Consider the following 22,832-nt stretch of genomic DNA (forward strand, 5'->3'; position numbering starts at 1 on the left):
AGACACTTCAAACCCGGCTGGATGAAGTGGCTGCCAGCGGGAAGATGGCTGCGTCTCACTGCGTGTGCCCCATAGGGTTGGTCTTCGGGGTCACTTCTGTTGAGGGGATTTTAAGAAACCCCAGGCACGCACGATGAAGGGCCAGGCGACGTTGAATCGCTCTGCCTGAGGCCCTCCTGCCCCCGAGCAGGGAGGAGAGCCCCCGGCGACCCCCTCCAAACCAGAGCATCCCCGGCGGGCTCCGCCGCGGGGACCTGGGGCGGGGCCGGGGGGCGGGGCCACGGCGGCGGGGGGCGGGGTCGCGGCCACAAGCACCGCCCCCGGGCACAAGAGGGGCGGTGCTGCTCGCCGGGGTCCCGCATCCCCGCCGTGCGGCGCGGCGCGGCGCGGCTCGGCTCGGCTCGGCTCGGCTCGGCTCGGCTCGGCTCGGCTCGGCTCGGCTCGGCTGCCGGCCCGACGGCGCCGTCGGGCAGAGGGCTCGCTTGGCGCCCCGCAGCGCCCGGCTGCCGCGGGATGGAGCTCGGTGCGGCGCGGCTGCTGGCGGTCCTGCTGTGCCTGGCTCCCGGTAAGCCCTCGGGGAGCCCCGGGTGCCCGGGGTCCGGCCTGTCGGGGAGCCGCCGGGGTCCGGCAGCCCCGCGGGGCCCCGAGGAGAGGGGGCGCGGGGACGATCGGGTGCCGGGAGCGGCGCGGGTGCGGGTTTCCCTTGGGGTGGCCAGGGCTGGTAGAGCGGGTGAGGCAGCGCGAGCCCTGGGGGGGGACGGGGCGCCCAGCGCTGCGGGCTTGCTCTCCTCTCCTCCCTTCTCCTGCCCTCTCCTCTCCTCTCCTCTCCTCTCCTCTCCTGCCCTCTCTTCTCCTGCCCTCTCCTCTTCTCTCCCATCCTCCTGCCCTCTCCTGTCTGGCCCGTCGGAGAGGGCTGCCTGCCATGGCATAGTGTCCTGCTCGCTTGGCTCTAGCATCAGCCGTTGTTTCCAAGAGCAAAATGTCCCTGGAGCCAAATGCGGGAAACCCGTCATCAGCGAAGAACCTGCTGGGGATGCCAGGGATCAAAGCGTGGGGAAATACTAGGGAAATAGGGAAGGTCCCGGTCTGGCCGCACTTTCTTGTCGCCCGTCGTAGCTGGCCGAGCTGTCCTGGTTGGGGCTGCTGGCTCACCCCGGTGAGGCGGGATTCCTGACAGTGATGGGAGCAGCCAGGGTGGATGGAAAATCTCTCCCTGCGGTACTTGCAAATGTTGCGCAAGCGGGGCTGTTGCCTCAGAGCGAGCACTGGCACCCAGATCGCAGCCCTCGCGGGCGCGGGTGGCTCGGAGTGGGCATGATGAAAGCCCATGCACGAATACGATCTGGTAGTAATAGATTTTTGCCTGACTGCTTAGAGCACAAGAGGCAATCTTAGAAAATCATGGGGTAAAATAAACTCACGGGATCTCAAATTTGTGACAAACTGTGAAATAGTTTCTTCACATAATTCATTGATCAGCAGTCTCGAAGAACGTAAGTATACTCAATTTATTTATAAGAAAAGTTAGTAATCCCTTTCCCCAGGGAGTGAGATCATCAGATGAAGGTTCACTTCGTTTCAATGTCCCACATCCTCTTGTTAGACCTTGAAGTTGGCAATGCAAGAAAACAGGAACTCCACCCTGGCTGCCTGAATTGTAGTGCTCTGCAGCTAGCTCCTGACCATCTGCCTTTGCTTCCTGTTATGACAGAGTATTTGAACTTTCTGGGATGTGTGAAAAGTCATTATTTACCCGTCACTGCTGAGTAGGTGATGTGAAAGTGTCCGCTTAAAACATGCTGCACATTCCTATATATAATGCTTTTCTGACTGAGTAGCATTTACTTTGTACATTGGGTCGATCTGAAGGTTTTTATACATGTTTTCGCAGGTTTATTTCATTCTCTGGATCAGCCAACCCTTAGCATCCAAAAAGATGTCCTCACAATAACTGCAAATGACACTCTAAATATTACCTGCAGGTAAGGGCAAATCTGTCCAGCATGATTTTGATGGGGGTAATTTATGTAGTGAGTTTTTGTACAGAATCACAGGTGATTTGGTCTCTCTCCCATCATCACTCCTGTTACTCTCCACTCCCTTTGTGCCTCCCACCTCTCTTTTCCCTGACAGACTTTAGAAATGATCTTAGAGGGTTGCAGCAAGTGAGAGCTGGGGAGCACAGGGCGGCTGGGAGGAGGAAGCATCAGCTGGGTCCTCATGGAGCCCGCTGGTGAGCCATGCTCTTGCCCTCGCTCCCCTCTGGGCACTGTGTCACTTAGATTCAGCAGAACGTAAATCTCAAGTAGCTTCCTTATAGGTATTAACAACAGGACAATTTACATGAATTTATCCTACGTGGCTTGATGCTCCATGAGACGGGATGAAGCCCGTTCCTCTCCATAGCTGTAGAGACTAGCAGGGCTGGGGTTTGTGACATTATCATCAGTACTAGCACTCATCACATGCTCATGCTCCTCTAACTTTTGCTTTCCCAGCGGTCAGAGACCTCTGGAGTGGTCCTGGCCAAGCAACCAGAGCAGTGCTGAGAAGCGTATCTCTGTGACGGACTGCAGCGATGGCCCCTACTGCAAGACACTTACTCTCCTCAAAGTCATCGGCAATGACACAGGGGATTACAGGTGCCTTTACAGGGACAACCAGGCAGCTACAACCATTTATGTCTACGTTCAAGGTAGGTGCTCACACAGCCCTTAGGTGGCTCTTCCCCTAGCCTCAAGAGAAAAAAGGGATATCAAGTATCTCAAAATGATTTTGACATTAAAATTTATTAATCCTAGAATTTTTGATCCTGTGAAACTGTTATTTTTCTTGTTTTCATGTTGAGTAATTACCTGCCAGTATGCTAGTTGCCATCAACAGAAAAGCCTTTGTACCTGTGATTTTGAACTGACCTGCCGTATGTAGTACTTGGTCTGGTATTCGCCTCCACCCAGAACTTAGCATACATATCTCCACTGCACTCTGATCCTGTGGTCATGAATGCAGAGCTATTACTGACCTCAGCAGGAGTTTCGTACAAGGGAAGATTACAGAGATGTATATTTATTAAAAAAGACAAATCCAATCCCTTTTACAATTTGTACTATCTGATACCATTCAAAAAAACCCAACCCCAAAATATAAACTTCCATACACTTGCTGACTGTGATGGTAAAATCTGTTTAGGCTGTAAAAACTAAGCTTTCAATCTCAGGCTGTCACTTGTGTTGGTAGCAGCACAGCTGAGCATCACAGACACTGCAAAGCCTCTAGTTATACGCTCAGCTTAAGTAAGCGCATTCTTTGAGGTATCTGCCTTTTTGCACTGGTGGCGTCATACTTGTTTTCTTATGCGCCCTCTTTCCTTTTTATTGTTAACTTATAGTTACCGTCTTGAAAAATTAGATATTATTATGTACATGGATTAGCTTGTTTTATAAGATCATGAACTTACTTTTTTTTTTTTTGGTGTGACTTTGAAAGGGATGCTGCCATTGGGGGAGCCAATGTAGCATGTCACTACCTTTAACTGATATTTCCAGTAATACTTACACAAGGAAAGTCACGCTAGGGTAAATCAGATTTTTGTCTGCACAAAGACTGCAGTGGCAGGAAGCTATTCTCTAAAGTGCGCACTGCTGCTGGTAACTGTTTTGAGAATATTGATATTGTAAAGCTGGGGGGGGATGTCTGTCAAAATATGTACTGCCTGTTTAGTCTTATCGCTTAAGTGTTTCACCACATAGAAAAGAATAAAACTGGTTTGAGAAGAAAAAGACAGGGAAAGAACAAAATTGGAAAAGTTTCCTCCATAATCACATCACAAATAATATCCATTTACCAACTGAATATTCTTCTAGATTACAGATCTCCATTTGTGACTTCAGTTAGTGATCAGCTTGGCATTGTATACATCACTAAGAATAAAACTGTGGTAGTGCCGTGCCTTGGAACCGTATCAAATCTCAATGTATCTCTACATGCGGTAAGGAAAAAGCCCGTTATTTTTTTAAGAGTTAGTTGAAATCACTGTGACATAAATACATTGCTTGAAGTATAAATACATTTCTTAAAAACTTCTTTCCATCCTTGGAAATTTTACAGCTTGTGATTACAAGGTGAGTGCTGTAACTGTATTCATCCATAATCGTGTGCTCTCAAAGTGTGGAGTGATTGCCTATGAAAGGGAGATTGCTTGAGCTAGGACGTTAAAACTGGGACGCTGCGGTTATGGAAAATGTTGGACTTGAAAATTCAGGGTTGTTTGATTTTTGAAATCTGACTATGTATTTTATCAATATTTCAAACAGAAATATCCAGAAAAGATATTTGTTCCTGATGGTAAATCAATTTCGTGGAATAATAAAAAAGGCTTCACTATACCCAGTCATTTAATCAACTATGCAGGCATGGTCTTCTGTGAAGCTAAAATAGATGATGAAAGCTACCAGTCTGTGATATACATAGTTGCAGTTGTAGGTAAGCCAAAGGTTTTTTTTGTTTTTTGTTTTTTTTTTCTCTATAGCCAATGTTATTTTGCTCGCTGCAACATACTGAACCAATTACATTTGGTTGGACTCTAGGTTATTCAATACTGACAATGCAGCTAATGCAAAATGGATGTTGTGATATATATTACTTTTCTTTTAAATGCAATGTATTGTGTTCTTACTGGTTCATCATTGGGATAAGTGCTTCTATTTTTAGTGTTTTACATAGATGCCAGGAATTTTATTTTTTTTTCCTGACAATGCAAGCCTTTTTCCTAAAATCACTCTATTCTGTACTTTATTCACTTATCCAGGATCCAATTCATAGCTGAAGGGAACTAGAGGCAGGCATCCATCAGCAGCAGATGGAAAGGAATTGCTCTGAGGGGTTACCAAGGGAATGGGGGATCTAAAGGTCGCACTAGGAGCTAGGTTGTCTTGTCTCCTTCAGACGTATGTCCTGACTCTCACAGGGGTTTATGCTCTCCTAGTATATTTTGTCAGCTGTTCATCAAAACCCAGAAATAACATGGTGATTCTGTGGAGGCCCAAGCCTGAGCTGAAACTGCAGCTATTTTTCTTTTGGCTGAGGACACAGTGACCACTTCAAGTGGCCAGAGGGCACCAAGGCAGTCTCTCCTTGCTCAGCAGGAAGGGGTGGCAGCCCTCCACCCTTTTCTCTGCACAGCAGGCTCTTGCTTCTCCACCAAATTCATGAGTCCTCACTCTGATTTGGAGCAAATTCAGAGTTTCTGCAGAGTTTCTGCATTCAGAATATTCTGTTTTGGAATATTTTAAATATTTTATTGCACAAAGTAAACTTTGGATAATTTTGGCAATGCCAGATTGTTATTTTTAATAAAGTTCCCGCTTACTGCTGGGGAAGGGGATATATCTCCTTTAGTTTCAGGTCTCACAAGGGTAAGAAGAAAGTGTCTAAGGCAGAGGAACCGTGTGGGTCACCATCTTCTGCCTGCTCCCACCGCCGGGGGGGGTCTGATCAAGTGCATACATGCTGCCGCGCTGCTGTCTGATGCAGCTCTCAAACGGGAATTGCTCAGGGCAGGCATATCCCTTCCCTCCAGGCTCCTTTCTACGCCCGTCATCGTGCTGCACTGGGGTATTGAGGGGCCTCTTTGTAGCCGGGATTTTGGTGGGAGTTTTGGTGAATTCACCTGGGAAATTTGGTGCTGGGTGCTGTAAAGAAACCTCTTCTTACCCCCATGTTTTGTGTGTGCCTTTGTCTTTCTTTAGGATACCGAATTTATGACCTGACGATGAACCCGCACTACCAAGTAGAGCTGGCAGTGGGAGAAAAACTTGTTCTCAATTGCACTGTAAGGACGGAGCTGAATGTAGGAATTGATTTTAAATGGGACTACCCTTCCATCAAGGTAAATCCGTAATAACTTAAAGGCGCCAACATCACAATGAAATTTGATTTAGGTGTAATGTCACTCCCCCTTTATAATATTGACAAAGCAGATGATAATGCACAAAGAAACTTCTAGTGTATACAGGTGTGCAGAAGATGACAAGAGAAATAGGGATACAATTCCCAAATACCTCTGTCTTTTATCTATTACAGGAAAAACGTGCCACCATAAGGGATTTAAAAACCACTGCAGGAGAAGTAAAGAAGTTTGTAAGCACTCTTACCATTGACAGTGTGTCCTTAAGTGACAGAGGTCGATATACTTGCGCAGCATCCAGTGGTCGTATGAACATGAAAAACAGCAGTTACTTCATTATCCATGGTACGGCATCTTCTACTTCAGTTTTGTTGGTTGCTTCAGATTTGGGATTGATTACTGGGACGCAGAAGGTATCTTGGCGATGAATCAAATGACAGAAATGAACCAAACTGCAGCTACACTATTTCTCTTGCACCTACTATAGGATTATTTTTATACCACAAGTTTAGCTAATGATAAGATTTTAAAGGATGTTGTATGTTACTGAAAGCTGTAGAATCCCATAGGAAAATGGGCAGTAAAATAAACTGACGTAAGCCTCTGGTCCTCTTCTGTGATGACCTCCTTGAGGCCCTGTAAAGCTGAATTTGTGTAAATGACTTTGTATAAGGGTTGCCTGTTCTCACTCCAGGTGAACTTAGGCTAGATTCTGGTGGCTCTGCAGGACAAGAGTCATGGATCAGCATGAATGAAGCTAGGAAAATAGAACTTTCAGCTTTTACATTATGAATAGATTAATCGAATGGAGTTTGGGTTATACAGAAATGGTGCAAAAGAAACAACTTTGGCTAAGTGCATAGATAAATACAAGGCCACATCCTACAGCCTTTTCTTAAGCCCCTCTTGGGAACAGACCCAGCAGCTCCATTGGCTTACTTCTAGAAAAAAATTACCCACATGACACTGGCCCATTTTTGATAACCGAGTCAGACAAAGAGGTTTATATTTTGAAGGAGACTGGTTTTCCTGAGGTGTGATTTCATGGGCCAGAATATTAATGGCGCTTTTTTTTTTTTTTTTTTAACATTCAAACTTATTATGTGGCAGTGATTCAAGATAGACTCAATTTTCTCCTAGGTTTTTTCTATTTCTCTTCAGAAGCCAAAACAAGATCATGTGCCGTACTAGGTGTACCAGATATTAAGTCCATATCATCCTGAATCTTAGTCAAAAGGCTAATTGCTATCTTAGTCTGAATGCAAGTTTCTAACTTAAAAAAAGTAATGTAAATTATTTCAAGGTATTCTGTGACTGCAATGGTTCAAACAGATACTTGAGAAGAGGCTGAAAGTATCTAACTTTATCACATTGTAGTTTTGAATACTGTTGTTTCCTGGAATGAGTAGATTGAGCCAGTTTTATGATACGCATATATCATATGTATGTCAAATATATATATGATATATGTATATCTATATATATGATATGCATGTTCCATATGTATATCTATATATATGATATGCATGTTCCATATGCATATCATATATATATAATATATGTATATCTATATATACATATACACACACAGGTCTGACACTAGGTTGGCAGTTGGCACACCGTCCTGAGAGCTGAGTCTTGTCTCTGCTTTCCAGAGCTCCTCGGTGGGGGAACTGGTCTGTTCCTCTGTGCAAGGGAAAGGACTGGGTTTTCATGGTGGGTCCATCTCTCCAGAGCCCAGTTTGGAGCCAACTGTGCTTTACCAGTGGCATCCTGTCACTGGCCCCTACTTGTCATCTGCTGTTAAGTGCGAACCCAAATCAAGAGCACTTACACTTTTGTGCATGTAGAAAGACCATTTAGGTTTTTGGGGTTTTTTTGGTTTTTTTTTTCAGAAAGTCCTTTTATTCATCTGGAGAGAATGGAGAATGTGGTTGAGACAAGGCTGGGTGACACAGTCAAAATTCCCATCAAGTTTAAAGGATATCCTCCACCAGAGGTGAAATGGTGAGAATCAGGACATAATGTGTTTGAAAAACAGAGCTATTCTTAGTCAAGTTAAATCTCTAAAGTATTCAAAGTGCTCTATATTTTTTTCAGGTATAAAAATGGAAAAGCCATCAATGCAAATCATACAGTTAAGCTTGGCTACACATTAGTGATCGCTGAAGCAACTGAAAAGGATGCCGGGAATTACACTGTTGTCCTTACAAACCCTACCAACAAGATGCAGAAGAGACATACGTTTACCCTGCTTGTGAACGGTAAGTGGCGTACCAAAAGGGTACCTTTCTTTCACACGTGGATGTGGTGTATTACCATTCTTAGGATTAAATTCATCCCAGAGCTATGAAGATTTAAGTGGGGGTGGTGGCTGGGAGGAGAGCACTTGAAACTGAGCCCTGGGAGGGCAGAGGTGGCCGATGTCCCCAGGCTCGAGAGGCTGCAGGCTCCTGGTGTTGTTGTTGTGATGCTACTTTGTGTGTGGGTTTTTTTGTTTTCTGTATATTATTTCTTTGCCTCTGCGTCCTGCTCTTTTCCTGCCCTCCTTGCTGGCCGTGCTGCCGGAGTCCTCCCCCACCCCACTCCATCCTGGCCCCGTCCCGCCTCGCCCATCCTTCCTGCCCCACGCAGGCTGTCCCTCCTCTTCTGCCCTCCCCTGTGCAACCCTCCTCCTCCCCCTCCTCCTCCTCCTCCTCCTCCTCCTCCTCTGTGCTCCCCAGGAAACAGCCTAGCCTCCATGCTTTGAAGACAGCAGGTCTCAGAAAGGGCAGCTAGGCTACATGCCGTGGGATCAGGGCTGGGGAATAATATGCATTTAATGGTTGGGCACGGTGGTGAGAGCCTGAGGGCTGCATTTTAAACTGGGGGATAATGAAGGGAGATTTTATAGGCGATCCTAAGCATTGCATCTTGAGGGCTTGATCCTCAAGGTGCTGGGCAGGTTCACCTCTTCCCAGCGTGTCCTTGGAGACACTCTGCGTTGCACTCGGACGCGTGGGGCAGTGAATTAGTTGCCGTGGGTCTAACGCGTGCACGTGGTGGAGCCGTTAGCGGGAGGCGTAACCTGCTCCTCTCTCCTCCAGTCCCCCCCCAGATCGGAGAGAACGCGCTGCTGGCGCCCGTCGACTCCTACAAGTATGGCTCGACGCAGGTGCTCACCTGCACCGTCTACGCCGTCCCGCCGCCCACCGCTGTCCTCTGGCACTGGCAGCTGGAGGAGGAGTGCACTTTCAGCCCTCAGTGAGTGCTCAGCCCTTTGCCATCTTCTGCGGCTTACGTAGCTCTTGAGGGATGTTTGGGTTGGGTTGAGGTTTTTTTGGGTGCATCCCTTGTCTAGGCTTGTTACCGAGTGCGGACCCAATGGCCAAAGAAGAAAAGACTGTTGTACTTAATAGGCAGATTGTTGCAGGCAGGCTCTGCCAGCGTCATCGTTGTCGGCAGAGGCAAGGGCCACCCGCAGTGAGGAGCTGCCTGTTGCTGTCATGCTTTCTTGAAGGGCATCTTGACTTCTGCAGGGTTTCAAACGCAGCTATCTATGTGCCCTCCCCTCAGATGTCCCTATGGGCTGCATGCCCAAAACTCCATCCCAAACAGAGGAAATTTGCTGTTTATGCTAATTACAGATCCTTGTGGTGGTTTTTTTTCTTACGCTCAAGTGCCGAGTGTGACGGTGCTCTTTATCTGTGTGAAAGTGTATCTCGGAGGAAGTGCAGTGATTGATGTTGGGGAATGATAGAGAGAGTGCCTGACTGAGATTCACGCAGCTTCCCTTATCTGGGCCTGCCATAAGCCCAGATTTCCTTTAAAACAAAAAAAAAAGCCATAAAAAACCCCAGCATTCTTCTTTCCTGTTGTTGTTTTTAAAATGATTTCCACTAGTTTCTTCCTTTGGTGCCTGGTTGCTTCCTACACAATGGCTACTGTCCTCAAGAAATTCTTGTAGGGACTTCAGTGATTTCTATGTCTCTCTGTCTTCCTTTGAACTAAATTAACTTGAATCATCCATTTATGAATGGAGGTTTGTTCCCAGAATAGCTGCTTCCCTCCAAGCATCCTGATTGAGCTGACACAGGCAGATTAATTAGGAAATTCACCTTTAAGCTTGGGGGGTTCCTTATTTTACGGAGCACAAAGGTCTCAGAAGGTTATAGGGCGCGGTTTAACAGAAATGTTTCCAGAATCATACTCTTCCCTCCCAGATGCAGGCTGTGGCCGGTGATGCATCTGATTTACTGACAAATATCTGCATATTATAAAGAGAACACAAACCCACTCTCTTGAAGGGCGAATATTCATCTTATCTAATGTGTATGTCTCTACTTATATCTCAGGAAAGTTCGCTCGGGAGCCAATCCATATGCATGCAGGAAATGGAAAGTGATCTCAGAGAGAAAGGGTGGGAATCAGGTTGAAATTAAGCACCGAGTTGTTACTATTGCTGGGAAAACAAAGGTGAGCAGATTTTCTTTTCTGTTGGCTGGGGATGACTAGCCCTGTTCTTCAGTCCACGTGTCTGGAAATATATCACTAGAGATGAGACTCTTTTCACCTATCATTAAACTTGGGGATCTACTCTTAGCTAGTCGTGCAAGCTCCTACTGAAGCCAATAGGCAGAGATACACACTTTGAAGTCCTTTAGACACTGACCCGAAGTCCTTTAGACACTGACCCAAAGTGAGTCTGCATTGAGGAACATAACTTAGATTTCAATGCTTACCTTTTAGCGGTCTGAAGTTAGGTGAGTTAATCTTGCCAATTAACTGTAATAGGGAGAAGCTGAAGAGACTGAAGAGGCGTAAAAGTTGTGGGTGCAGCATTTATTAACACATGTACTAAAGTCTGCCTTCTGGCAGGCTGCTTTTTCTTGTTTTCTTTTGCCTGATTGTTACACACTTAAGGACAAAAATGTAAATGTCAGGAGGGGACTGTGCTCCCACTGTGCCATGGATTTGTGCTTTGGAGGGATTTTTGGTTGTGCAGATATCTGCAGAGCACTTTGCTGAGCTGTTGGGCTGGTCAGGCTCACATATGTACTTTAGCACTGACATGGTATGAAATTGCTTGTTTGTTCTTTTGTAGACTGTGAGCACCCTTGTGATTCAAGCAGCGAATGTATCTGCTTTGTATAGATGTATGGCTACAAACAGAGCTGGGTCAAGTGAGAGAGTTATCTCCTTTCATGTGACCAGTAAGTATACCCTGTGGAGGACAGTCATGTTAACATTATTTCATCTGTTTCACTGATGATAGGTGCTTCAACGCCGTTGTCCGATTCCTGTCCTTTATAAAATCGTTTAATCCTTTAGGATTTTAGATTTACCTAAGGCAGCCCTGAAAGCCGCCACCTAACTTCAGCCAAGGGATTAGTTCTGCTGGCATCAGTGGAGTGGCAGTCCTGTGAACACAATGCAAAATGGGCACTGTTGTCCTGAGAGTGATTGCTGTTGGGCTTTTGCAGTCACTTAAAAGAGCTGCAGAGAAATTATGGTAGCGTCACAAAATGAGTAAAGATGTACTGTAAAAGCTAAGATGAACGTTTTCAAAAGCAGTGGCAAACAGCTTCTGTCTTCTTGAAAATCAGTCCCCATATTCACATGCTGAAACATTATTTGAATCCAAATCTAAAAATGGACTATAAAATAATGCTAAGAATCATCTTAGGTGGCTGTAAGTTTCTGCACGAAGAGGAACTGTATTCATTACATTCCTGTATACATTCCTTTGATCCATTTTAAATGTATTGTTTTTAATGAGATTGTACTCTTTAGATGATTGATTGGTTGATTGATTTTTTTCAGTGTTTTGTGTCCTTATTTACAACTGGGTAAGATGAGGATAAGGCTATATTTGTAAAATGGCTTTTTCAAGTTAATGTTGGCAACAAAATGTGCAACCTAATAGGAATTTCTTTTATTTTTTTAACTTGCAGGGGGTCTTGAAATTAACCTCCAGCCTCGGAATCAACTCACAGAGAAGGATAACATGTCCTTGCAATGCACGGCAGACAAATTCACCTTTGAGAAGCTGTCATGGTACAAACTCAGTGCTCATGCTTCACAGACTCCCTTTGGAGGGCTGCCCATGCCTGTTTGCAAGAACCTCAACGCTCTCCAGAAGCTGAATGCAACAGTTTCAAATACCAATGGTGAAAACGTCACCCTAGAGCTCATCCTCCGTAACATCTCCCTCCAGGATGGAGGGGACTATGTTTGCATTGCTCAGGACAAGAAGGCTAAAACACAGCACTGCCTGGTGAAGCACCTCACTGTTCAAGGTACAGATCTCTTACTGTGAACCAAAATGGGTGGTTGTGTATGAAAATAACTGCAGTAGTGTCAGTTTTTGGTATCTTCAGGCCCTGCATCTGTTGGCTTAATGGTGCACTCAGTTTGTTAAATAGATTTAGACCATTTGTTGTAACATGCAGGTCTGGGGCTTGTCTGGGCAGCAGGGATTTACTATTTCATCAGTACCAGCGAGGAAACACTGACCGAGCCACTGTACTGTGCAAGGAGATGAGTTTGGCTTTTGCACAAATAATAGTATATGTTTAGCTCAATAACTTCTCAGTTTTACTTTTCAAAACACATCTTTCCCTCTAGCTGTATAAGCATGTGTGTATTCATAGCATTAATGCTACTGGTTTGTGTCACTGACTCTTGAGTTTGAAGTTGTGTCTGTAATTTAAAACTGTTATGCTGGTATTCAGGCACAAGCAATGCAAGCTGATAATCAATCAGCTTTTTCACACAAATAGTGAAGACCTTGCTTTGGGACCTAGATGTCTGGGCTGATTAGGCAGATTCAGGATAATACCTATGCATGTTCATGGGCTGTCCTGAATGGATGGACCAGCACTATCAAACTTCTTGTAATGACCCTGGAAATAGAAATGTGAGGGAAGCAATTTCTCACCTATTCCCTCTTCCCTCAGCAGTTTAAACAGTTACAAATTAAACCACCTAAAGCAGATTATATCAATAGTGTTAAAATTTTCTTGGCTATTGTCATTTTTTCACGTCATGTGGAAGTTTAACTATGATCTTTATATGAACACTGTGGCTGTTGGTGTTATAAAAGGATTTGAGAAGTTGCTACTGGGCCAAGCGTGTAGAGTGTCATCAAGTGGTATTACTGCAAAAATGGATGTTTTCTCTAATGGTCAGTAATTTTTCTGTATTTTCAAATGAACAGAGCCCATGGCACCCACACTTGTAGGAAATCTGGAAAATCAAACAACAAACATTGGTGAAACCATAGAAGTGTCATGCACAGCGAATGGCATTCCGCCTCCAAACATCATGTGGTTTAAAAATAATGAAACCCTTGTTGAAGATTCAGGTGAGGATTGCTCCTTTGCTATGAATTTTCTATCAATTAAGTGCTTTCTTTTATGGGACTCACTGCTGATTTTCACTATGAAAAGTTTCATTTTGAATTTCTAACACAAAGCGGCATAAAAGTAGTAGAACTAAGAATCACGATTTTTTCCAGGTATTGTTTTGAAAGATGGAAACAAAACACTCACCATACGTCGAGTGAGGAAAGAAGATGGAGGGCTATACACCTGCCTTGCCTGCAACGTCCTTGGATGCAGAAAAGCAGTGGCTTTTTTTTCAGTGGAAGGTTAGTGTTAGCTTCTTTCCAGATTGTGCATGAAATCTTTATAATCACTAAAAGGAAAATCTACTGGCTATCCTGATTGGAGAGCTGAAAATACACCATGAGATTTGTGAAAAGTCATGACCATTCCTATCAAGCTCAATTTGGGTGCTGTCATAGCCATCATAATCCCAGCTGTTGAGGCTGACGCTTTCTTCTCCACAATGTTGTTTAGTGCTTTTCAAGAAAAACTGAATCTATCTTACAGTCGCAAAGAAAATTCTGCCAGTCTATATTACATGCAAACCTATACAACAGAGCCTACCTAAACCCGCAGAAATCCTGGGGCATCTCTATTGTCTTGGTAATATAATTGTCATACTATATTTTTTAACAGTTTAACTTTTTAAACTATGTCATTGCTGTAACAGCATCTAAGAAAAACAGAGTGAAGACTTTGTGCAGTCTGTTGTGATTGCTGTCCCATTTCAGTGATAGGAACAGGTAGCGGGTTTGGGTTAGGGGACTCCATCCTTAGTCCACCAAGCTCTGAACGAGCATTTCTGAGACCCGTCTCTCACTTGTTGCAGTCCTATTGTGGCACACTGAAATGAAATTCACAATGATAAACAATAAATCCTAACAAGAGGTTCGTCTGCAGTCTAAGTAGCTGGAACCATGATGGACTTTACACCAAGAGCTGCAAGGAGAAGCCTCGAACTAAAAGCTCATTACTGTTGATATTAGTACATTTGCAAAATTTAGTCACTGAATCCTTCACAAACCTCTGTCTTATAAGTCAGGGTGATTGCCCATTCCGTTGTTCCATTAAGGTAATAAAGCAGTATCCTGTTATTCTTATAGGTCCCATTAGGATATTAAGATGTTGGGCAATATGCTTACATGGGGTGGGAATTGTCTGCAGCTGACATCAATGTAGATTTCAGCTGATGTGGTAAATATGGCTGGGGCATGTCTGTAGAAGTTGAAAATCTGTGTAGGACATACTGTTTCACTCCAAGAAATTTATAGTGCAGCTCATTGGGGTCATGCAATGGAGTGTGCTACTGTGTAGGAAAATCTGTATGGTGCAAAGGATGAAATAGAAGAGCATGATGTGGCAAATGGGAGCTGAAGAAAAGAGCTGCTCCTGCGCATTAGTAGATGTTCAAGTGGTAGGTATCTGCTGGACACTATTTTACTGGAAAAGGGATGTTGTAAATAAGACCTTATTTTCATGTGTTCTTGTAGAACCATGGGTTTTTGTACCCCAGCTGAAGCATTTAAAGAGACAAGAGAGAGATTGTTCTCTGCGTCATTCTTACAGCACTTTATTTACTATATGATGGGTTTTTTTCAGTTTCTGGAGAAAGAGTCATTCATTTTGAGTATTTTAAAACAATGATTTCTTTTTAAAATGTGAGATTTTACTTTTTTATATTTGCCAAAGGTCCAGATACTGTCCTTGGAACAAAGCTGATGCTAAGAAATCGGGTGGTGTGTAAAGCAGCATGAAACTAAATGTAATATTCCAACATAAAAACCCAAGCTTTTTGTTTTGTTTTGCTTTCGTTTCTTTGCTCCATGTTGCACTTTTAAAACGAACCTTCAGAACAAGGACCTCCATTATGTACTTTAATGAATGAACAAAACCAATACGCTTCCAACTATCACTCAGATATTCATTTATTTCTTCCCAGGCGCTGAAGAGAAAACAAATCTGGAGCTCATTATCCTTGTTGGCACTGCAGTGATTGCCATGTTCTTCTGGTTGCTTCTTGTAATCATCCTCCGGACTGTTAAGCGGGTAATGAAAAAATTCTTGTACTGTCCTATCAGCACTGGTCTTGCATGACAAATGAGAGCTGACTTGAGGCCTTTTGTGTTGTTTCTTCCCATTGTTCTTAAATCAACAGACACATTTTTTCTCTCCATGCCGTAACATTCTTGCCTGGAACCGGGGGCACAGAAATTTGTTTTTAATTGAACAGGCCCTTGCAAGAGAAAAAAAATGTTTCAGCTCATTTTGTTTATTAAAAAAAAGTGCAAGTAATTAACGATGATCACACTCATGATGACATGGTGTAGGGAAATGGTAGCCTGGTATTTCTGGGAACTAGTGAAACACTACAAAGTGAGAAAATGGCACTTTGCCTGCACATTGCCAGAAAAAAAATCTGTGCAACTACAACTAATACCATTTTCCAGGCCAGCGGAGGGGACATGAAGACTGGCTACTTGTCTATCATCATGGATCCTGATGAAGTCCCTATAGACGAGCACTGTGAACGGCTCCCGTATGATGCCAGCAAGTGGGAGTTTCCCAGAGACCGGCTAAAGCTAGGTGCGTCTTCATTGCACAAGCCGTTTAGTGATACTGCAGCCAGCCCTGTGCTGGGGGATGTTTCAGGTCCTGGCTTGCCATGGGGCTGCCCTGATGCAGGACCCCCTGTGGGTCTGTGGTCCCATAGAATATGATAGAATATAATAGAATATAATGCATCCTCTCCCCATTATCAGCCCTCTGTTAATTTCTGATACACAAACTCCGTTTAGAGTTGCTGTTTATTCTGCATCTTTTGCCTACTGTGCCAGGCAAATAAATTGGAGTATGTTCATCTTCTCACTTCAAGGTAAACCTCTTGGGCGTGGAGCTTTTGGCCAGGTCATAGAAGCGGATGCATTTGGGATCGACAAAACTGCTACCTGCAAAACAGTGGCAGTCAAAATGCTTAAAGGTAAAAATGATGACTAAAACTTCACCTTGAATACACAATATAGGGATAATCGCCAATACTATAACCAGTAGATAGAAAAAAATCAAAATGTTCATACCAATGGTGTATACAAGTTTAGCTTAACAGTTGGTATTAAGAAGCAATGATTAGGGAAAGTACATGCCTTTCCCTCATCGATAACTGGAGCAATGCGACTATGGTTTCTTAGCCATTGCTTTATAGATCTGCTCAGGTTCAGAATACAAACTTGCTCCTGCAAGCAATTTGCACTTGTCCATTTTTGCCTTATGCAGCCTGGTGAGGAGCTTTCTGCAAGTCTCAGACAATGGCTTAGACACGCTCCAAAATGAATTTTAGTTTTGAACAGCTTTCTCCTCACTTTAAATCATATTATAGTGCCTTGCATTCACCACAGAAAAGTTGAAAGCTGCGGTTCCCAGACACATTGTTCCCGAAGAGGACATAGCTGGGCAGCAAAATGGGGCTGCCAGCAGCCGGGGGCTGTATCCCACCCTGTGCTGTACTGGAGGAAGTGTGGGAAAGCCAAGGGATTTCTGACAGTACAGTGTGAGCAGTCAAAAGCGTAGGCAAGACCTGTTGCAGATTCGTTGCAGTGGGATGAGCGTGCAGTAATGGCAATAAAAATTGGAAAGCCCTGTCCTTCCAGCTTCCCAGTGCTCAGGCAGCCTGCAGAGAGCTGCCTCCTCTGCCCCTCTCTCCCCACTGCTTCAACTGTTTCCTCTTGCCCTTCTGTCCCTGTGGGATGAGGAGACCAGCCATGTTTCCAGGCTTTTGGTGAGGCTGCAGGGTCAGGCATGTTCGGCCCAGTCCCCAAGTCCGTGGACCCATTGGACCCTTAGCATGGACCACAGCAATGCCTATGGGACAATGTTTCTAGCTCTTCTTGGCTGGGAGGGTCAAACTGCTCAGAAGGTCTGTAGGAAAAAAGATGTTTGCTGATCTGGATTGTTTCTGTCCCTCTTCTGATGTACTGCCCTTGGCAAACTTCAGAAAATGTTGAGAAGCAGAGCAAAACCAACCCTGTCATGCACGTGCCTAGCTTTCATCAGTGTCCTGCAGCATAGCCGACCCAGGCTACCAACCAACAAGACTTCCCAGATGGGCTGGAAAAATAACAGAAGAGAACACAGAGGAGGGGAAAAACTTTCTGTCTGTGATGCTCCTGATCTGTGTTGTTTTACCTCTGCAGAGGGTGCAACCCACAGTGAGCACAGAGCACTTATGTCAGAGCTGAAGATCCTCATTCATATTGGCCATCATCTCAACGTTGTCAATTTACTTGGAGCCTGCACAAAGCCAGGAGGTGAGTAACTTCTCAGTGGGCAGGAAGGTGCTAATGAAAACCCTATTTCTGCCATTTCTTCTGCATAGAAAATTGAGTTTCAAAATTAAGGGTTGGAAGAAATAGTCTTCTTTTTAAAAAAAATAATTCTGATAAGAATGAGCAGGTCCAGAGGCAGAATAAGGGCTCAGAAGCCCCGAGTTCCACATCCAGCTCCATCTGTTAGTTGTTCTATCACTTTGCTTTTCTGTCCGTCAGATCCACTTTTATAGTGGACACACCATATGTAACAGACTTTGGGTCTGAGCCTAGTACCAGATTTTAAAAGTTGGTCTTCTTGTCACAGGCTACAGTGCAACTGCAAGTTGTGACTTCCCTGCCTGGCTTTGGATGGACTGTGGGTACCTCTGTGTGTGTGTAGGAGGGGAGATTGCAATTTGGAGTCCAGCTCTGGGTGGATGAACATATTTTATTTTATAATAGGGGACAGATGTTTCATTTAACAAATGAAACTGCACGCTAATTTAGAAGAAATTCAGTGTAAAGTAACTCAGTAATAATTTTTCAGGGAAGCTGACTTGTTGGCTTACTGTGGGATCAGAATTTAATTTGTAAAGTTCCATGACAGAAGTGCAGTAGTTGAGGGAAACATAATCCATAAATATTTCTTTCCTTGTTTATTCCATAACAAAATAGAGATGGCCAGTATCTGGAACCTAGGATGGAAATTTATCATCGTAGCATATGCCTATATGAAGCAATTTGAGCATGAAATACCACATTTGGACTGTACATTAAAGCATCTATGTCTGAAACCAAGATTCCTGTTTTAAGTTTTTTAGGACTGCCTGCACAAAAATGCATAGATAATTATGTGTGTACTTTATTGCAGATGAGTAGTTAATTGCACTGAAGTTCATTCAAATGTGTATGTTGCATCCTTACAGTGTCAGTTAGCATCGGCAGTTATTGGCACTTTAAGTATAAGCATGCCACTATACATTTTCACATATGAAATTAGGCCTGTGATTTTCAAAAGTATGTGCTTTCTTTTCCTTTCTTATACAGCAGAAAAGGAATCATTTCCCTGCTTTGATTAGATTTTATTATTTTTTTTATTACTGGTATTTTTAAAAACTTCTGGGTAATAGAATGCTTTTTGAAATGTATGTATTTCTAGCCACAAACTGTTGCTGTGAGATAAGGTGGGATATAAATGGTCTTTCTAAAGAATTGCTTTACATGTTGTACAGGCCCACTCATGGTGATCGTGGAATATTGCAAGTTTGGAAATCTGTCAGCCTACCTTCGGAGCAAGAGGAGTGAATTTGTCCCATACAAGGTAAGGAGTCAAGGTTAACAGTATAATGTTTGATTTGGTGGGGTTTTTCCACACACAATATTTCTGTTTCTAGTGCAGACTGAAGTGGCAATCCTTGGGGACGCTGAATATCTAGTACTTCTCATGGGAATGAGAGATGGCAAAGACATCAGAGGTCATCTAGTCTTTCCCCTGGCCCCTGCAATGTACTTATTTTGTTATTGTTAGCTTAAAATGTGCAAAGGAACTGGGCTTCCACTATTTCCCTTGGCAGATTGTTCTACACTTGGCCATATCTGTCAGGAAGTTTTTTTCTGATTATCAGCCTGAATTTTTTCCTTTCTTAGTTAAGCTCCAGACCACCTTAAATAACTGCACTCCCTGCTTAGTGTGTCTATCCATCAGATATCCATAGGTATCTTCTATCATGTGATGATCTGTTCCGCTATCCCCTTGGCTCATTGCTGAATCAGGTTATACATTTTCTTTCTGTTAATCATTTTGTATAATTGATGTATCTCATGAGTTTATGTTCAGCTTGTCACCTCCCAAGTCCTTTGCCAAGGGGAGCTCCATCACAGCACCCCCTCTTTGCACCCCAGTTTGAAAGGAGAAGGAGGATGGAGGCTGGCATTTTCAAACTCATTTCTGGATGCCTCTGAGAGGAGGTCTGATATCTGGAGAGGGTTGGGAGGATCCATTCCCTCTGAGGGTCAGATTGCTGGATGAAGAGTGTGATTGCATGTACCCAGTGCTGAGCATCATGCTCAGGACCCTACCCTTTTTCACCCACAGCCAAGAGAGAGGCCCCTGGGCTCTGCTCTGGCACGCTGGTAGACCTGAGTCTTCCTGCAGCTGCTGTGTTTAGATCAGAGCTTCTTCAAACTGCTTGTTGGTTCTCCAGGGGGTTATTTTTCTTTATCCTTGGAGTCATTGTTTACTATTTTATATTGGCAAAGGCAACTCGCTGCATCCTCTTGTGAGGTAAAAAGGATAAACAAATATCTGAGAGGCCTTGAAGGAAGAGGCAGGCTTTCACGAGGGTGCTGACCCTTGCTTACACAAAGTGGTGGGGATGGGAATTGGCAATGGAAAAAACTAGCCCTGCCAGGGGAGAAAAGTCACCAAACCAAAGCAGGAGAAAATGGAAACGTGATGGAGGAAGCCTGTGGGGCTGGCATCTTCCCTAAATGCATTCGGTGGCTTAGGGGAAGAAGGAAATAAATCAGATTTTGAGGGCTGCCAGGGTTTTGGCCAAGGTAGAGGTTTAGCAGAAGGGCCTTTGCAGCAGTGGGAGGTAAAGCTATAGCAGTGCGGAGAGGCTTAAGTGTATGAGAGGGGGTTTGGCAGCATCCACGCATGCTTCACAAGCGGTGGGCACCAGGGGCTGAGAAGGCCAGCCCGTCAGCGTGCATTTATTTATTCCCCAGCACGTGGAGATGTTCTGGGGGGGCAGCTGGGAGGACGCAGGAGCAGGCTAAAGCAGTGCTGTGGAGTAGCAGAGGGTGCTCGAGCTGGTGAGCCTGCGTGGCCATGGGTTGGGGTTTGCCAGCGCTGTCAACGCGCCAGCCTGGTGCCCCAACCAGAGCCAGGTTGGAGCGGAGCGGCCGATCATGCCAGTGCTGGGCTGCCCTCCCTGCCTTCAGTGGTGCCTGTGGCACAGACCATGGGGACCATCATCGCCTCTCCCGAGGAAGCTTCTGACATGCTTTCTGCTTCTGATTTCTCCCACCTTCCCCTCACATTTCTAGACCAAAAGCGCCAGGTTTCGGCAGGGGAAGGAGAACTATATTGGTGACGTCTCCGCAGACCTGAAGCGACGGTTGGACAGCATCACGAGCAGCCAGAGCTCAGCAAGCTCTGGCTTTGTGGAGGAGCGGTCCCTAAGTGATGTGGAAGAGGAGGACGGTAGGATATATCTTCTCCTGGTGTTGGAACAGCTGTCATGGGTGGGGGCTGATGAGGGACACTGGGGACGGTGTGATTTCCAAAGCTCCCTCAAAGCTGTGTGCGGGGTATTTCCTGGATCACCAAAGCTCCCGAGCTATGGATTATCTAGTCCAGCATGCCAAACCCCTCAGCCCAATCCCAGGTACTGTCCTGTCTGAAAAGGATGCATTTTTAGTGCACTGCCTTTTGGGGATCCATCTATTTAACATCCTAGTGTCTTCAGGGAAAATTGCAGAGCACCAATTCTGAAGGCAGTGCAAAGAGGGATGCGCCAGGATGCTAACTGAATTTCCTCAATGTTTACTCAGAAGTTAAATATCATGAAATGCCATCTGCTTCACTGCTTATTAGCAGAGAGGTTGATTTGCCTTCCCACTGCGCAGGTGGTCTGTCAGGAACAGGAAACCTGAACTATCCACTCATTTAAAGCCTCCCCTGGATATACATACTCTCTGCAGCAGTTTCACTGATACATTCGCCATGTTCTCCTTTGGCAGAGACAGCACAAAGTGCTCAGTGCTGCCAGCATATTTCAAAAACCACTAATTTCAGCAAGTGGTAGGATCAGACTGGTCACAAGGGAGGCCGTAGCAAAACTGCCTGTACCTCGACTTCTACTGAAAATCATTTAATGCAAAGAAAAACATCAGTATGTTAACAGGGAGGATGATCTTGTGGTTTCAATGCAATCCTAATAGGTAATCTCAGGCATGCACTTTATGCATTTCCAGACCATTTTGGTCCTTTTCAGACCTCCCTGGTATAACCACTGACCCTCTGAGCTGGGATGTTGTAAGAAGTATGTAGACCTAAAGCAGGCCTTGAGATTGAGGGGTTTAGCCACCAGTGTTGTAGTTCTTCAATTTTGTCTTAAAATCAAGAGCTGGGCAAAGTCATCAAGTTTTTTATTTCAGCAGGAACTAAATGCCTCTGTATCTTTGTTGGATACTTGAATACATTATTCCTCCAGGTCACTAGAGAATGAGGTTAGGCTTCTTCTACCCTAAATTAGGAGGGCTTTTTGCCAAACTGAAGTCTCTATCCCCATGGCATATTCTTCCCCCGTAAGGACTAGGTGGGGCCTCCCTCTCTTCGGTTTCCAAATTCATCTGCTGAAACCACAGCAAGCCTTTCCTGTCCTAGGAACTTGTGAGCTGAGTTTTGGTTGTTTTTCTTTTGGAATTGTTTTGCAAATCTTTCCACTGGTGGGAACTCTGGAAATAAGCAAGGAGGCCTGGGGTATAACCCATCGTCTCAAAATTTATTTTACACAGGACTAGTTTGGTGTAGAATGGGTTGTTACTGATAATTATACAGGCCAAAAAAGGGCTCGGTTTTCTCTTCCGGTTCAATGTGGCATAAGGTTAAGATGGACTTTTACCTAAGAAGCAGTTATGGGTGAAATCCGTGACAAAGGGCATGTTTGACTGTCATCTGATTCTTTGCAGCTGGTCCTGAAGACCTTTGCAAGAACCCTTTGACCATGGAGGACCTCATCTGTTATAGCTTCCAGGTGGCGAGGGGGATGGAGTTCTTGGCTTCACGCAAAGTAAGGAACTTCTCAGGAAGAGTGGCATGTTATTTATTTGACTGTAGGAAATAGTGCTGTAGGTCTATAGAAGGAAACAGCATGTTCATCTTTGGACTAGCAGTCATCCGCAACATTTTCTTTTTGCCCTAAGACATACCCGAATCATTAATACTACAGAGTGAAACAGCCCATGCATTTATTGACACAAATGTTAGTGATCTGTATAAGGTTTATGGGTCACCGATTCATAGAAGAGTGATTAAGTAGTTGGAGGAGGGGAGCTGACTTAAAAGGACAATTAAAGGAGTTAGGGACAAATCCCTGGTAACTGGACCTAAACTAGAGTAAAGGAGTTTGCTCTGAGGAGGTCACCTGTAACTTGTGCAGTGGGATTGGAGGGGCAGTGTGAGGAGAGACAATGCTCACCTGTGAAACTTCATGGATGACTCCTTGGAGAGTCTCCTGCCAAAGACACCCT

At 44.6% G+C, this 22,832-nt stretch overlaps 1 protein-coding gene across 1 annotated transcript in view; it reads left to right on the forward strand.

Annotated features, from left to right (window-relative positions):
- Nucleotides 1–377: 377 nt before the first annotated feature.
- The window catches only part of KDR (kinase insert domain receptor), a 32,625-nt gene continuing 10,170 nt past the window's right edge, over nt 378–22,832 (forward strand). The window contains exons 1-22 of the mRNA XM_069790058.1: nt 378–565; nt 1,892–1,982; nt 2,499–2,695; nt 3,864–3,988; nt 4,314–4,482; nt 5,748–5,887; nt 6,082–6,250; nt 7,801–7,912; nt 8,006–8,169; nt 8,992–9,148; nt 10,240–10,360; nt 10,989–11,097; nt 11,839–12,183; nt 13,104–13,250; nt 13,404–13,535; nt 15,212–15,318; nt 15,720–15,855; nt 16,145–16,249; nt 17,460–17,573; nt 18,806–18,894; nt 20,625–20,781; nt 22,272–22,372. Coding sequence (XP_069646159.1) covers nt 514–565; nt 1,892–1,982; nt 2,499–2,695; nt 3,864–3,988; nt 4,314–4,482; nt 5,748–5,887; nt 6,082–6,250; nt 7,801–7,912; nt 8,006–8,169; nt 8,992–9,148; nt 10,240–10,360; nt 10,989–11,097; nt 11,839–12,183; nt 13,104–13,250; nt 13,404–13,535; nt 15,212–15,318; nt 15,720–15,855; nt 16,145–16,249; nt 17,460–17,573; nt 18,806–18,894; nt 20,625–20,781; nt 22,272–22,372 — 3,039 coding nt within the window. The 5' untranslated portion in view covers nt 378–513. The remainder of the gene's footprint in view (nt 566–1,891; nt 1,983–2,498; nt 2,696–3,863; nt 3,989–4,313; nt 4,483–5,747; nt 5,888–6,081; nt 6,251–7,800; nt 7,913–8,005; nt 8,170–8,991; nt 9,149–10,239; nt 10,361–10,988; nt 11,098–11,838; nt 12,184–13,103; nt 13,251–13,403; nt 13,536–15,211; nt 15,319–15,719; nt 15,856–16,144; nt 16,250–17,459; nt 17,574–18,805; nt 18,895–20,624; nt 20,782–22,271; nt 22,373–22,832) is intronic.

This window comes from Haliaeetus albicilla, chromosome 1, assembly GCF_947461875.1.
Source record: "Haliaeetus albicilla chromosome 1, bHalAlb1.1, whole genome shotgun sequence".
Lineage (NCBI taxonomy): Eukaryota > Metazoa > Chordata > Aves > Accipitriformes > Accipitridae > Haliaeetus > Haliaeetus albicilla.